This window comes from Fringilla coelebs (genome assembly GCF_963513975.1).
Source record: "Fringilla coelebs genome assembly, chromosome: 4".
NCBI lineage: Eukaryota > Metazoa > Chordata > Aves > Passeriformes > Fringillidae > Fringilla > Fringilla coelebs.
In genome coordinates this window covers 23,394,018-23,410,763 of record NC_140032.1, presented here as the reverse complement: position 1 = coordinate 23,410,763, position 16,746 = coordinate 23,394,018, and the positions used below count along the sequence as shown (strand labels likewise).

At 41.6% G+C, this 16,746-nt stretch overlaps 1 protein-coding gene across 1 annotated transcript; it reads right to left on the bottom strand.

Moving 5' to 3' along the window:
* Nucleotides 1-9,651: 9,651 nt before the first annotated feature.
* Nucleotides 9,652-16,056, bottom strand: CHRNA9 (cholinergic receptor nicotinic alpha 9 subunit; the record flags this gene model as incomplete). Its single annotated transcript, XM_084203817.1, has 5 exons — nt 9,652-10,208; nt 11,519-12,051; nt 12,708-12,862; nt 13,691-13,836; nt 15,987-16,056. The coding sequence occupies 5 exons, from the start codon at nt 16,054-16,056 to the stop codon at nt 9,652-9,654; spliced, it is 1,461 nt and encodes a 486-aa protein (XP_084059943.1).
* Nucleotides 16,057-16,746: the final 690 nt, after the last annotated feature.

Sequence of the window (16,746 nt, the reverse complement as noted above, 5' to 3'; positions counted from 1 at the left end):
GACACTTATTTCACATGGGACCCAGAGTTGCTGGACAGTATTTAAGAGAACAGAAGCAAATTACAAGTGATTGTATAGATCCTTGATAAGAAACTTTTTCTCTTAGTTTTGCCATGAACCTTGGAACTTCTAGCTCCCTACCAGAGTAAAACCCTTTGCTTTCAATAGCATGCAATTAGGTGAATTACCTGGTATAGATAAAGCTGCTCTTTGGAGAGATCTTACTTACAGTGGGACAGCATGATCCACAGGAGCAATAAAAAGAGGGGAGGCTCACGTACCAGGTAAAAAGTCAGAAAATTCTTACAAAGCTGTTTTGTTCAACACCCACTCCCCATCACAGCTCTTCCTGCACTAAATGAAGTCTCTATTCCCTTTCCCTACAGATTCAGTCCATTTTAAGAGAAATCTTTATCTCTGTAATAGAAATTGCCTGTGTTTGTTTACTCATCAGTAATGCCTGGGTGCACCTGAAGGGTCGACCCTGAGAACTACAGAGCTGTAGGAAAGCCTGCCACACTTTTGGGATAATTCAAAGTGGTGGTCCTGCTACCAGGGCATGAAGCACCTCAGCAGGACCCAGAACTTAACCAAAGCAGCTATTCTAGCACAATGCTCTACTTCTACAAATGCCATCTCTAAACTTGTCAAAAGACTCTTAATTTTGAAAGAAAAAACAGCTACAGTCATTAAGTAAAAGGAAGTAGGAAATCACTACCAATTGGTCAGAATATTCTGGTATATCGCTGGGACCAAGAAAAAAATGGAGAAAATGCTGAGCACCCCCACTAAACACAGTGGAGCAGGCAATGAAAAAAAAACAGTATCATTCTGATCTGTCTTGTATTCACCCCCATCTAGAGCAATTTATTCCTACATCCTGCTAAAGAAAAAACCATGGGTTGCTTGCTGATTACAAGCCACAAGAGCAGGCCTCAGTCACAGCAAGACAAGCAGCAGCAGGACCATGGCCCAGAGCTATAATAATACTTTGCTGCCTCATCTTTAAACAAGTATCTCATTAAAACTAGATGCCACACCACTGCAGCTCTGCCCACTGGTTCTCTCCAGTCTGTGATAAAGCCCCATCATCTATGTGCAAAGCCTGTAATTTTAGGTCCCACGGCATCCCCACAAGGTTTCCCTTTCTTCAAGTTAATTGTTTGTAACTTTTCTGATGTCAGGAATTTCTGAAATCAGTAATTGTGCCGTGTTCCTTCTCTATAGGCAGGGCTTTGTGCATTTCATGGATTTAAGACAATATTCAAACAGGTCTGATTAACATTTACCTTTGTTGCACAGTCTCTACACTTCAGGAATTCTCCAGAGGATGGTAACCTGATGCAACAGTGAAAGTTTAAGTTGTTATGGTGGGTTGACCCTCACTGGACGCCAGGCACCCACTAAGTCACTTTTACCATTCCCCTCCTCAGCAGAACAGGGAGGGAGAAAACAAGGTGGAAAAAAACCCCTCATGGATAAGGGTAAAGGCAGATTAATAAAGCAAAAGCAAAGACTGTGCATGGAAGCAAAGGGAACCAAAAGATTTATTCTCTACTTCCCATCAGGAGATGATGTCCAGCTTCTTACTGGGGAGAAGGACTTCAATACACATAGCAGTTACCATGGAAGAAAAATTCCCCACCCCCTCCCTACCACCACCCTCCTTTCCTCTTTTCTCATGGTTTTTATAGATGAGCAGATGTCTATATGATGGAATCCCCTTCCATCAGTAGGTCAGCTGTCCTGGCTGTGTCCTTTCCCAAAACCATGCCCAGCTCCAGCCTTCTTGGCAAGAGGAAACGTTGGAGAGACAGACTTGATGCAGTGAAGCACAGCTCAGTGACAGCCAAAGCTCTGGGGTGTCAGCCACACTTTTCTAGCTACCAATGTAAAGCTTTGTGGGGGCTCTTATGGAGAAAATTACCTCCACAACCTGGTCAAGGGCTCAGATTTCTCCTGTCATAGCTCCAAATGCCTCCAGCAGCCATTTTCTCTTGGTCCCAGCGATATACCAGAATATTCTGACCAAGTGTAGGGATCAACCTCCACTGCTCATGAAACCTCCAACCTGCAATACTTCAAGGACCAACAGCCTACCTCAAATCAGGTCTCTTCCTAAGACCCTTCGCCCCTGAATCACACTATAAATTAAAGCATGGCTTCTGAGGAAGTCATGAAGGAGCCTTTCAGAATAGCAATCTTTGCCCTTACCCACAGGATAGAATTCTTCATTTACTTGGTCCTTAATAAGGGATTAACAGGAGCAGCTGTGCTGGCAAGGCTGCATCACTTGTTGCATTTTGGAGAAAACAGCACATTTAGGGTTAAGAGCTGCTTTTTTTTTTTTTTTTAATTGCCTACAAGCATGGCCTTGAAGCACCCCAGGAACCAGAACAGTACTTGCATGACCCCTAGAGGTCTCAGGATTCAGATGAGGAACTAACTCCTCAGAAGGAACTTTTGCAAGGTACTTTCACAGCAGACACTTGGGCCCTTATTCTTTCCAACACCCTTCACCTCTCTACCATTCCCCTTAGGGCAGGACTGGTTTGGTGCTGGTGCCTCAGCAATCTGGGGTCCCACTATAATGCTCCTGGAGACACAAAGCTTGCTGGCTTGAAGCACTGCTGAGAATTCACGCAGCTCAAGGCTGCTGTTCCAAATAACACACTTATCCAGCCCAGTCCACTTTGAGCCAAGGTGTTGAGAATGCTCTTTGTGCAGGTCAAACCACCTCTGCAGGACAGTGGACATGGCATTCCAAAGCAGAAATGAGACACTCTACCTGAGGATGACTAAGTTTTGCCCATACCTGAGCAGCATACCCCTGAGGTCATTTGCACTCCACTACTGTTTCAGAGTGAGGGGGTGAGAAGCCAGTTCACCCCTGGGTTTGGGATGTTAATGGTAAGCCTTTTCCATAAAGTTTTTCATGAACTCTCATCCTTTGACTATGAGGAAAGAGATTATCTTGTGACCACCATTCTGTTTTCAGCTATGTTAAAAACAGTAGATAAAAGCAACAGAAGTTTAATTCACCACAGATATCTTGCTGACACTCACCTAGAATATTAAGATGCTAATCAAAAGTAGGCACAACCTGCAGGACAAGAAAATACACCTATAACAGCTATGAACCATGTCAGGTCTCCTGTGGAGGAAGCTACCAACTTCCTGTGAGAAAGTGGTTGAGCTGGACAGAAAATTATTTGAATAATCATGGTGCCAGAAGGAACTCAGTGCTATGAAGAAGCCCAGAGAAAGCCAACCTTCCAGACCGCAGAAGTGACAATTTTCCTGCTGAGGGCCACCAGACACTTCCTTTTGGGAACTGAGCAGAGAGATGAAGCAGATGTGCTTTATCAGTAGGTGATGACAGGTCCTCAGGATCCCACCAATCCATCAGGCTAGTGAAGGCTTGGACAGCTCATCATGCTTTGGGGTAAGCTGGCAGCCTTGTCCTTGACTGAGACAGTCCCCCCTTACCCCACAACAGACCCAGTGCTGTGATGCAGCCCCAGGGCTGCCAGCAGCCCACCCCTGCACACAGGCTGCCCAGTGAATGGGACATGTAGAATTAAAGGAGCTCTCCCACAGCCTGAACGTGCTCTAGTGAGCTCACAGGTGCTGAACAACAGTCTCGGTAACTTTACATTTTTCACTTCATGTTTAGTTAGTTTTTCCCATCTCTTTCCCCTTCTTCATTTTGCTAACCTTCTGCAGCATTATTTTGCAACACAGCTGTGTCTGCTACCACCCCCTAAGCAATTGTGGCCCTGTGGAAGCCAAACCAACACTTCCATCCCCATTGAACATGGACTCCACGTTCTAGCCAAATGCTTTCTCTGTAAAGATCTTTTCTAACTGCTGGAGACTACTCCAGATGACTTTACCATCTATTTAATTTTATTGTTAGGGCATGCTTTTGCTCCAATGTAACATTAACAAAAGGCACTCTTGTCACTGAAATGTCGAGAGCAGCTTGGTAGTGCTCAGCTAGAACTGCAAATACAGAATGAATAAAAGAGCCAGATCTATTACTTATCTATGGCACACTAACAACAGAAGCATGCAGATGATACTATCATTCTTTATTTGTTCATATAATAATGCCTCAAAAAATTTCCTGCTAACTTGTTGTTAAGCATGCTAATGGAGAATTCAAAAGCAAACAAAACCAGAGTATGATGTGATTATACAGTATTTAAGACTGCTATAAATCAAGTTGTCTCTTAGTGATGACAGACACATAGAAAGCAAATACCCAGTGAACCCAGTTTAATAATTCTATTCAGTGAAACACTCTGCCTACAATAATCTAGGTTAAATTTAAGTAATTTTTTAAAAGCATGTGATTTTTTGCTCCACTCTTCTTTTGACATTGCATTTAAATTAATCAAAACTAGTGCATTCTTCAAACAAAAGTGAAATGTAGGAAAGACTGTAGTGTGCAGCCTCTCCAGCACTCCCAACACCATTGATAAAATCTTGTTCAGTGAAGAGTGATATGAATAAAAATAATGACTATGAAAATCTGTTTCAAGTTCTTTTAAAATAGAGATAAAGGTGTGTTGTGAGTAGCTCTGTGAATGCCAAGACACAGACCATGATAAAGGCAGAGGAAAAAAACAATAACTGCACCCCAGAAAAATCCATAATCCTAGATGGGTTACTTAAAAGGTAGTACTGGATCACTTTTTAAAGAAATGTTTTCAGAAAGTAGAATAGAAACCCTCCTTGAAATTGCAGATGCCCTTTTTTAAACTCAATTTGCATTTTCTGGATGTTCAGTAGATAGATTTCTACTCTGAAGCAGGAATACCCAAGAAGAGACCGCGGCAGTTCCAGATGCCAGCTTTTTCACAGACCCTATTTTCCACCCTGCTATGCTCCCCATAAGCTTACACCCCACCCTCTACAGTTAGATTTGTATTTCATCCTGATGCCAAGGTTTCCTCTGGGTTGCCTTCTGAACAACAATGGTAGAGTTGCACCTGACAGAAGATGCAGTACTGTCATGGCCAGACAGAGCAACTCTTGTGGCTTAGGCATGACTTCACCCCCCACCAATGTCCATCCCTGCACTCCAGGTAACCAGAAGGTACCACCTGAGACACTCACCTTTGTGGTGCAATGTACTCCTCGTGGCCTTGCAGATCTTCAGTGGTCTGTGGCCTGCAGACTAGGAATTAAATGTACAAAAGTGTTTAGAAAGACAGGCATAAGAACAAAAGTGAGCTAGGTACTCGCTATCTCTGTTCCTCCTTACTGCAAAGGTAAAATGGAGTTCTTTAAAAGTGGCTGGAGACAATGAAGCCCTAATTTGCACAGCACAAACCTATACAAACACCTTCACTACCTTCTGTGTCCCTTCCACAGAACTGGACTTGCCTCTAATAAAGAAGAAAGATTTCTCCTTTTTAGTAGGCTTCAGAGGACAGTGAGAAAATAGATGTTCAGCCTTTAATTGGGCTCTAGGTCACTCTGCCTGCAAGTACAAAGGAGGTGGCTGCACACAAACTGCAGAGGTCACCTTTGGTCCTATATATTGCCACTGATGAAAACATATTAAGAAAGAAAACAAGAGTCAATATATTCTTTTTCCAATGAATAACAGAAGTTTGTAAGAAAATATGGATTCTTCACACTTTTGTGAACAGAATGAGAAGAGTTGCCTTTCACCCCATAGTCTCCTTTTCCTGTCTCCAAAACAATCATACTCAGGAGGTCAGCTTCTCAAACTGGGACTGGTGCACAATCAGGAATTCTTGCCACACTCCTGCATTCCTTGAGAAATGACTGTGAGACATTTATCATAATCCTGGCGGTGCCAGACAACCAAGCTTTGCTAACCAGTGGACAAAAGATGTAGGCGCTTAAAATGTGACATCTGACTTCCTAAAACACGGGAAAAACCTCTTCTCTCTCAGAATGTCATTTATTGTTCAGGATGATCCTCTTTGGTTTAGTCTGAACCCTCTTGCTCCAATTTCCATGAACAACAACAGATTTCCTAGGTTAGGAAAGACCATCTTCCACCTTTCTGCACCACTGAAGATTCAACACCCCAACATCCCATTACACTTGAGCTCTGTAATTCTGCCTGTGAAAAGAGCAGTGAAGGCATCACAAGAGACAGTTTCTATTTTTCCTCATTTCAACACTGCAGTGACTCAGTACAAGAAAGGAGAGTTGATCTCTCTGCCAAGAGATGGTGCAACAAAAGAATCTGTCAGCTCATCCCTCGAAGGCCTCTGCAGCACACAGATCTAAAACAGTATTTTTACAGCATCATTGTTTTCCTCAGTAAATATAAAGTCACCCTGCTGCTTTCATGGTAAACAGAGTTACTCAGTGCATAAATAGCTAATTTTCCATTACTAGAATCATAGTTATTAATAATTTCTGGATTTTCTAATAATTTCTTCCTCAAAGACTACTGGATCTAAGCAGGAGGCACACAAAGGAAAGAGGAAGAGGCCAAGACAGAATTAGATTAAACAGTCCAGTCTCACTCAGCACTGCAGCTGTCATGGACAGCTCTGCCTAGTCACACACAAGGCTGATTCAGAACAGATTTCATCTTGATGAAATTTCTTCATGGAAAGGGTTGGCATGAGCTGCCCAGGGAGGTGGTGCAGTCACAATCTCCACAGGTGTTCGAGAAATGACTGGACACTACATGATGATCTCAGAGGTCTTTTCCAATCTAAATGATTCTGTGATTCTGCAAACATTAAGACCTAAGCTCCTGTCCCTAGAGTTTAGTCAGAAACTCCTGATCTAGCCTGAAACCAGGCAGCCCTTGCATGGCTCAGCATGGGCCTTGGGTCAGCCTTGTCCCCAGAATCATGGCATGCAGTGTCACACCCTGTTTTTTACCCTGAACCATGATCAGGTCCAGGGACATTACTCAAGGGTCCTAGCATGACAAAAATTCAGGGACCAGATTCTACTTGCACTCATCATCTGCTACTCACAATCTTTATCAAATCCAGGGCTGTTATGAACTTAAAATGGAAAAGTCTTTCTTACAAGATCGAGAAAAATCACCTTATGTAAATAAAGGGTGAAGGAAATACTAGAGAATATCTGGTGATCCAAAGACAAGGATAAAAATTTTAAAGCAAATTTAATAGTTAATAAGCTGAATCATTAGAACTATTTTTCAAATCATATTCTTGCAAGGAAGGTATTTCTTATACCATGACATCTTCACATAAAAAGCATCAGGGAATTGCAAATCATTATATCAACATCATCATCCAAGCATGCAGAGTACTGAAAAGCACCAGCATGACAGAGGCCCACAATCCACCTAATACTGCAAACTTTCCCTTACACATGGAAAGCACACAGCTGCAGCAGTTTGTTTTGAAAAGAGTGACATGGACAAAATCTGAATTTCTAAGAAAGATATTCTGAATCAGACTAAAGAGCTGTCGAAATCTTGAAGCTGCCTCCAGTGGGATGAAGAGCATTGAGGAACATGTAGTCATGAATCCCTAAAATATTGCTCCTCCTTTAAATGCTTGGTGACTATTTAAAAGTATGCCAGTCGATTTTTCTTTTATTTTTTCCCTTAAGTTTTGAAATTCATATAATTTTTTTGCATCCACCCATCCTGTTGCAAAGAGTTCTTCAGCCTTACCACATGTTGTAGGTACTCTTCCAGTGCCACACACTGTGTACATTTCATGTACCCTGTCCCTATATAGTAAGAGACTGTGAACAGTAGCTCTTTATGCCATCCATAAGCCTTGAATAAACCCTTGGTCATCAGTTTTCCATGCTGAAGACTCCTGTTCTGAATATTTTACCCTTATCTTTAAATACCTTACTCCCTCAGCTTTCCAGACCATAATTTTTTCCACAAGGAAGAGCAAACCAGTTTCCTCAAGCAGGCAGTGTAAGTGCCAGACCCTGAACTATGTGGCAAATGGATGCAATCGTTCTTCTGCGCAGTGAACGAAAATGAACAGCTTGTCTTCTAAAGGAGCTACTCAAAGCTCCCCTGGTTGAGTGGGAACTGATAATACACAGGGAACACACTTGAGACTTTTTCCACATACTGAGTTTATTCTTGGCTAGACACCCACTTTAGCTTTACATTAAAACTTGGACTTTAGGCTTGCATTATGTATGAGAATCCAGATAAGTTTACAGTGTTAATTATTCCACACAAAAGAAAACCAGCCATTAACAATTCAATGCATCATTTACATCATCAAAATAAAAAGAACAATTCCCTTTCTTCTAATAAATTTGGGCATAACAACTGCATCACTTTACCAGTTTAGCTCCTTGCTCTTAAGTTACTGATTCGCAGGTATGCTCCTATTAACTGCAACAATTATGAAAATTAGTTTTATCACATGAACTTTTGACTGGGATCCATTACAATGCCATTCTGCCTCTCCCAGTGCATCTAGAATATCATGGTTTCAAAGTTCAGGGTGCTTTGCAAAAGCAATTTATTTGCCATGGGCATGCCTGAGGTACTGGTTTCTTACTTTACTACGAGAGATCCTCCAGAGCTCTGTCAGTCTGAGAGCGTTAACAGAAATTAACACACAGAGCAGGGGTGTTTGGTGCTGTCAGCAACAAACATTTTCCCATATATGTAAGAACTAAGGTGTTGAGCAAGGAGTGTTGATTATGGCACTACTTCAAGGAGTCTGTAAACCACAATTTTGTGCTAAGTAATGCACAGAGCAACCTTGGCATTCCTGTAAACTGTTTAAAATTTAAGTATTAAAGAGCTTGTAAGAGTGAACAAGGGACACAAAGGGTGAACACTGGCAGGTAAATACAGTGAGAGAAGACAGAAGTCACAGCCTCCTATTTTAGCAGTCTCAAGTAACATTTAAAAGCACATCTTGAACAAATGCCCAGGGCAATGAGACATGTAGGAAGGACAGGAGAAGTTCTTCCTATTATTAGCTCAAGAGAAAGAATTGAAAAGAGGCTCTCTGACTCAGGGAGGAAGAAACCCTGGGAATCTGGCTTACTTGAGCCATGGTGACAACACAGTAATATTCTGCAGCAGAAGATGATGAAGAGGAAGATCATATTCAGTAAGCTCAACCATATTAGAAACTAAAGGCACAGCATGTAGACCCTGTGAAATGAACAGTGATCAGTGAGCTGGAACAAAAACCATACTTTTTCAAGTCAAGCTAAAATAAAAGAAGAAAAGGCAATGCCATGAAGGGATGATCTCCAGAAAATGTCACCATATCACAAATACACTTTTTTTTTTCCCCTGGAAAAGAGAAAGGGCTGATCAAACTGCAAGGTGCAGAGTTGCAGCCCTGTGAATACCAAGTCCCTGCTAGGCTGTCTGCTCCATGGCTGCAAGAGTCTGGCCCAGACAGCCCCAAGTCATGGCCACCACCCACCAAGGTGGAACACTGACTGCTTATCCTGCAGCCTCATCAGCACACCCATACTGAAAGGCAAGGACAGTCACCAGCAAAGTCCTCAGTGATGCTATGTCACAACTCACTGTCACAGCCTACAGAATCAATTTGTTTATTGTTACAGAATGCAAGACAAAGATCTCAAAAGCACCCCTATGACTGAACTCCTCCTAAATAAACTAACATAGAATATTCAGATTTACAAAAGGAACATATTCATTTTCAGTTAAGCAGCTTTCCCAATGATCAGCACACTCATAAAAAACACCATGATAAAGAAAATCCACATGAAAAACCTGTCCATCACTTTTGCAACTTTTTTCCACTCGATTCCTTTGGCCCGGTTTGCTTTATGGTCTCTAACACAATTAGCAATATACTCAATATTTTTAATCAGCATTTTGTAACAAGAACAGCAATTAACAGTCTCTGTAACATTTTCACCATGAACTCCATAGCCTTTTTTCCAATTTCCATTGAGCTTCTCCTTGAGATTGCAGTCATCATTCCTAGTGGAAAGAGGACTCCTTACCTCTTTGTGCCCCCTCTGACACCCATCATCCCCCTCTAACCTACATTCTTCTTCCTTCTCTCTTTTTGGACTTGTGCAATTTTCACCCACATCATAAACAAAAAAGATTTTTGACATATAGTCCAAAATAACCACCTTGGCCCACTGTGGAACAGGCTTTGCTTCTGAGCCACAATGATGGAGATTCATTATAATGATTGTCAATGCAGTGGAAGCTGTGATCATGGTCATAGTTGCTATATAGTACTTCCCTAGAACACAAAATAAAATTATATTAAAGATGTTACTCTAATAAAATAAAATCAATGAGAAGTAACAGTGTGACCACATAGTGCTAAGCATAAATGCAAGGAAAAGAAAATTTTAATCACCTTAATTCTCTTAGATCAGGATTCACCATTTAAAGACAAAGATAAAAGCCATTAAAATAAAATCTCATACTCATTACTGGCATGTCTTTATCAGATGAGCATGTGACTACTGTATTAACATGGTAAATATTTGCAAGCTAAAACCTCTGACTACCTGAAACACATCCATTCAGAAAGCAGTTCAAAAATGTTTCTCAAGTGCCTTGTTCTTTTCATAGTATCTGCAAAATCCCCACGCCAATGGCTTCACGTGGCACCTTGGAAATCCCATTTCCTCAGGTATCAACAACAGCCATGACCACTCTGTGTTTGAGCTACTGATGCACCCACAGCAGCAGATCCATGCTCTGTGATCCATGCTCACACTCAAACATGCCAGTGAACAGGCAGAGCATCCACAGCCATGTGCTGCCAGCCGAGGTCCGAGCACAGAGCTGAGGAGAACACAAGCTGTGCTGCTCTGCCCTTGCTTTTGGCAGCTGAAGCACACAGCTGAGCACCTAACCAGGGCAGAGAAGCAGCTCCCAGCTCTGCTCTGCAGCCTCTGCAGGAGAAGCAAGAGCTGACAGCAGCAACACAGGACGTGCCACAGACAAGTGTGACTGAGCCCAGTTCCAAAGGGATTGGATGGCAAGGGAGAGCGTGGGAATAGGGAAAACAGACTGAGCTAGGTTCCTTTCATTGCACATGAACTTTCCTGAACTCCCAGACATAAATTAAATTTCAGCATAACGAATTCCCAGGAACTATAATCCAGCATAGCAATTGTCAGATATTGAGTCAACTGTGAGTATGCCAGCCAGGCCACCCAACCATCTGGATCTGACAGAAACGTATCTTGAAACAGTCTGACCTTGTGCTTATAGCTTTGATTATACTTCATGTGTTAGTTCTAAAATTGTTTTCCATTACCAGCTTTATTTCAAGATGTGATAGCATAATTCAAAATCTCTAACTATACTTAATAAATATAAAACAGCTAGCTAATGTATAATTTAAAATAAACATAAAATAACTTCTAAAAACTGCAGCTTACCTATACAGATTTCACACATATTTGAAGTACTTCACTATGTTTCAAAAATGTAGTAAATTTATCTTCCCAGAAATCACAAATTACATGAAGATTCCCTGATATACAGCCCTGCTATTAATAAGTCATGCTTAAAGACAAAGTGTGTAAAGCTCACCTATCAAAGGTACATTTTCAGAAGGGGGCATGATCTCTGCAACCATCAGCTGGAACACAGTCAGAGCAAGAAGAACTGTAACACCCAGAGACACTTTCTCACCAGAGTCTGCAGGGAGATAGAATCCCAGCGGGGCCAGGAAAGAGATCAAAATGCAGGGAAGCAACAGATTAAATATGTAGAAAGAGGACTTCCTTTTCAAAATCAGCGTGAAGGTCACATCTGGATAAGGCTCAGAGCAGCAGCCATAAGTGATGACATTCTTAACTGCTGGCATCCCATGAATCTCCCATTCCACATCTTCTATGAAGTCAGAGAGGTCACCACTATCAAGAGAATTGATGAGGTCTACCTGATTACCATTATAGGTCCAGGACCCAAAGGTAAGGTTGCACTGCTGGCTGTCAAAAGGAAAATAAGACACATCCACTACACAAGAGCTCTTTGTGATAGCAGGTGCATCCCAAGTGATTTTTCCGTCATATCTCAGCACTACATTAGTATTTACTGGTTCTGAAAAGTCATCATCAGCCCTAAAAGACAGAAAAATGGCAATCAGGATTGACAGACAAAAACTTACGGGTGAGGGCCAGAGAAGGTGGGCAATGGGGAACACCCTCCTTTCACACCATTAAGGGCATGTTTCTGAAATCATATTTACACTGAATTTTAGTAGGAACTCACTATTAACCATTATTTACAGGTATGAATGCCCATGGATGCCAAACACCAGTGCTGCTGAATTATGTTGTATATTTTGGCCATAGTTCCTTCAAACTTGACCTCAAAGAGAACGCAGTAGGATAAGAGTCCATTAAAAGATGAAAGCAGTCTGCAGGTCAGTATTGGCCTGGGAGAGCAGAGAGGAGTGCAGCCTTTATACATCATCTTTTTGTGGACAATCTTCCAGAGTCCTCAGGAGCCTCGGCAGAAAGCACCTCAGACAGCCAGGGTATTCAATTCCCAGCGCAGAGAAATTCAGAAAAGCTTTGTTGGTAGCATAATTTTCAGACCTTGTCTATGGCTTTATTGCAAAATATTTAGATTATCAACAACAAATGTTAAGACAACAAATATACCCCTTGCTAAGGTGAGATAGAGATGAAAGTTCAGACTCTGTAGGCCAGTTTCTCCTCTAACCCCCTCCCTCCCTCAAATATGCAAGCTGATTTTCTCCAGCCACACTCACTTGTTATATAGGACAATATCTGGTCTCCAAACCAAATTGCTTGGAATCCTGATGGAATCCAACCCATCGTATTTATCTTTGTCCCATCTGAGGTATGCATCATACCAGCTCTGTCGAATCCATAAGTAAGCTGACAAAATTTGGTTCCTTTCGTCCTGCATAAAAATGTAGAAATATTTCTAGCTGAAAGTGACAAAATCCCATCTTAGACACAGACAGCATTTGTGATGTGCCTTTGATGTAGTGCTCAAAACAGGCCAGAATACTAACAGGACACAAAATAATTCTCAGACAGGTGTCTAGGCACATACACTGTACAGGAAAACCTCTGGTTTGGACTTTCACTTGTGCAAACCTTCATCTCTCAGCACCCTCCCCAGTTTTAATCACAGTATCTACTGCTCCCACTTCTTCCTAAATTCCTTTTGCAAGCTTCAGAATAGCAAATAGCTAACAGATCCAGGCTAAGAAATTCTTTGAGAGCTTGGCAAGGCCTTGAAATTATAATTTAGAAATCACAAAAATAATCTTTCCTTCTCCTTGCAGACACATTTTCTTTTTCCTTAGAAGTGTATCTAAAAAAAACATATTTATAAAAATTACTGAAGGCTAATTTTAGGGATTTTATGTAGAAATTAATTGCAGCTTAGAAAAAGCATTTGCTGTATTTAAAACTCAGCAAAAGTTGCCTGGGGGTGTGATACCAACACCTAACTACAAAAGAAGTCTTAGAAATTCAGCAGCTCTAAGTTTCCAGACTTATAATGGAAGTCTTAAGTCATGCAGCCAGAGAAGAATGTACAAAAGTCTGGAGAACAGAACACACCTCCAATCCCTCAGGCCACCCCTCTCCCCCGCCTTGAGGAAGCGTTCCTGAGGTTGTCACAACAAACTGAAGGCTGCTTTTCCTACTCCAAACAAAAAGCTTACATCTAGTATATTCCTGCATATTTTTAGAAAAACAGAACTCTACTTTTACTCACCATGTCTTTAATTTGGGACAATGTGATCTGAAGGGTGACATTCAGTACTTTATCCGTGTCTTCCACTGGTCTCAGAGCGTTGGAGTAGTCTTCAAACAGTTCATTAAACAGCATGTGAGCATATTTTCCTTTGGCTGATTCTACAGCTAGAAAACATGGACTTGTTCAGTACATTAGATTAAGCACTGAGCAGCATCAGAAAACACCTTCTTTCTACTGCTTCAAGCAGTATTTGCTATAGACATATTTATCATTCATATATGGTAGAATATCATTAGTTCAGATACAGAAGAGTACCTGATGGAGTTATTCAAATAAAGACAGTGCTCACCTGGAGCAAGTGAATAGCTAACTTAAGTTTTTCAGACCCACTGAAAGGTACTGTATATAGCAATCCTTGCATTTTCTGAAAGTAAATATAATTACTTTTATTTTACAAATTACTCTCACAGGCAGATGTTACTGACTTCCAGTCAGCAAGGTCTGAAATTACACTTACTCACAGGCTAATGGCTTTTGGTATGTCCCCAAATGCAGCACTGGTAAAATTCCTGCTACTTCCAGAATTTAGTCTTTTTCTTTTTATAAACTAACACCTGTAAAATGTCTGAGCTGCTTTTCTTCACAAGCTGGCAATTGCTTAATATGTGAATACATCTGTGCACCAACATCTTTTCCAAACCATGTATTTGGAGATGCTGCTTGCTATCCAAACTTAGACACTAAAGATAATTGACTGAAACTTGAGGTTTTAAATTACACTTTTGCTGTTTCATACTGTCTTGTACATCGCAGTTTCTCTAGGCAGCCTCTTTACATAGACACACAAATTTCTGCAAGGAAAGGGCAAGGACAACAGAACCACTCTGTTACAACCCAGTTCTGAAGGTGGGGTAACTGGGGTTCTTCTTAATAGATCCCTTGGGATGAGTGAGAGTGAACAACACTGAACGACTGGTTGTGTATAAATACACATATTTATGTGTGGCAGGTTTATTTTAGAGCAATTTGATGCAATGCTGTCACTGAAACTACAGCGAAAACAGAATCTCTCCAACTCAGCCTTTTCCATGTTAGAGAATTAGGTATTACTTTATTCTGGGCAGGATGTTATTCTGAGCAGGACATGCAATAGAAATTATTTCATCTACACATGCCCGGGTTTTGCAGTGAAAATCGTTCCATCGTACATGGTTCTTTACTAGACTTTTCACCTATTTACACATAAAACCCCCAAAGTAATTCACGTTCATTCGTTTTAAATTGCACAGTTCTTAGAGTTCAATCTTCTATTGGTTATTGATCCCTACCGGTACTAATTCGGCCCTCATTCCTTGGTTCTCTTATCAACCTTTCCCCAGACCAAGTGTCTCCGAGGGAGTAATGCCCGTTAATGTTCCTTTATTTTCTGGAGAACCTCTGGCTACGCCCCAGCTTTAGATCTTAAACCCATCAGACCTCACCCCGTGAACAGTCTTTTGAAGACAAACTTCAATTCCCCTCCTCCCAGGCAAAAGCGAGCAAACTCCAGACTAAAGTTACAATAAAAATTTTAAAAGTTGCCTCAATTCCAACAGTGGGAAAGAGGTACGTAGTACTGTCGGTTATTATCTATAGAAATGAAACAATATAAAAGCATAAAGAAAATACAGAAGAAAGAAAAAGAAAGGGTAAGAGTAGATAATGGAGAGGACCGATATCACCGTATATGATAAGCAGGATCTCAGATCTCACAGGATCTGCTTCTTATCGGTCTTCTCCCTTATCTGGTTCAAAACCCCGCTTGTTGCTAAACAAAGGTTGATTTGTCCCGGTGATCTCTGGTGATGGGCGCTCACCCGCTTTGTGCCCACCTTCCTCCCCCTCGGTGTGGGGATGCGATCCGGCCCCATCAGAGCACCCGCTGCTTCTGCAAATGGCCAATTGTCGGAGTCGTTATCACTCCAGCACTGCAGCCTCTCACACACTGGCAAGACTCGAGCAAATGCCAGGTGGATTTGTAAGGAACAAGTGCTTTGGAGTACATCTCTGGTGATTCACACCTACTTCCCGGACTAATAAAGAGTTCAAAGCAAATCTTCCTGACTAAAAAGATATCCCAACAAATCAAAACTTCCCGAAGAGCGCTGCAATTCTGGTCGTACAAGATCGTTTTGTCTATGCATCAAACACAAAGTTAAACTAAACAGATCAAACATTTCTGGGGCTCAGCCACGTAGGGTACACCAGGTCACAAGAGTCAATCTGAATAAGATAAACTTCGGAGCAACATTTAACTAGCAAGCAGTATTCTCACCTTTGAGTATCACTGCTGCGAATAGCAACCACAGAGAGACATAAAAGGAGAAGAGGCTCCTCATCTTCATTTCTGGACCTTAAATAAAACTGTTCACCCAAGGGCACAGAATGTTCACCACCATCCAAAACTACCCAAAGAAGTAAATCAAGTTGTGCAGCGGCATCAAGGTGCTGATACACTGATGCGGTTCCAAAAGCAGCTCGTTCGTCCCTGTCAGAGCCGGGCAGCGATCGTGGGCTCTGTCCCTGCCACCGCCTGGGGCTGAACCCTCCCTCTCTGAGTAACCTGAGCGCTGCCGGCTCTCAAGCTAGGGCTGAGACAGAAAACCGACAGATTAGGTATCAGCGCAAAAATTGTATTCCATTGCAATTTTACTACAAATGCAAGATTTCGTCCCATTTATGACAAATCCTTATACGGTTCTTTGGAGGGCTTTGTTTTACTGCACTTGTATTCTGCAATAGCTCACTCAGAACCAGTTCTATGGAATTTATGGACCTTCAAAAGTAAGTGATCTGATTAATAGGAATAGTAACACTGTACACCACACATCCAATGTCACACAAAAAAAAAAAAAGAAAACAATACCCACAGCCACTTCCATGCTGATAAAACTGATAAAACAAGGTTTTCATTACCAATGTGTTGCCACATGGAAGAGATGCAGTTGCACTAAAGTCAGAAAACACATTTAATATTTGCAGTAGCCCAATATCACTGTGCAAACAAGAACTTCAACAGGTGTAGACAACTTGGA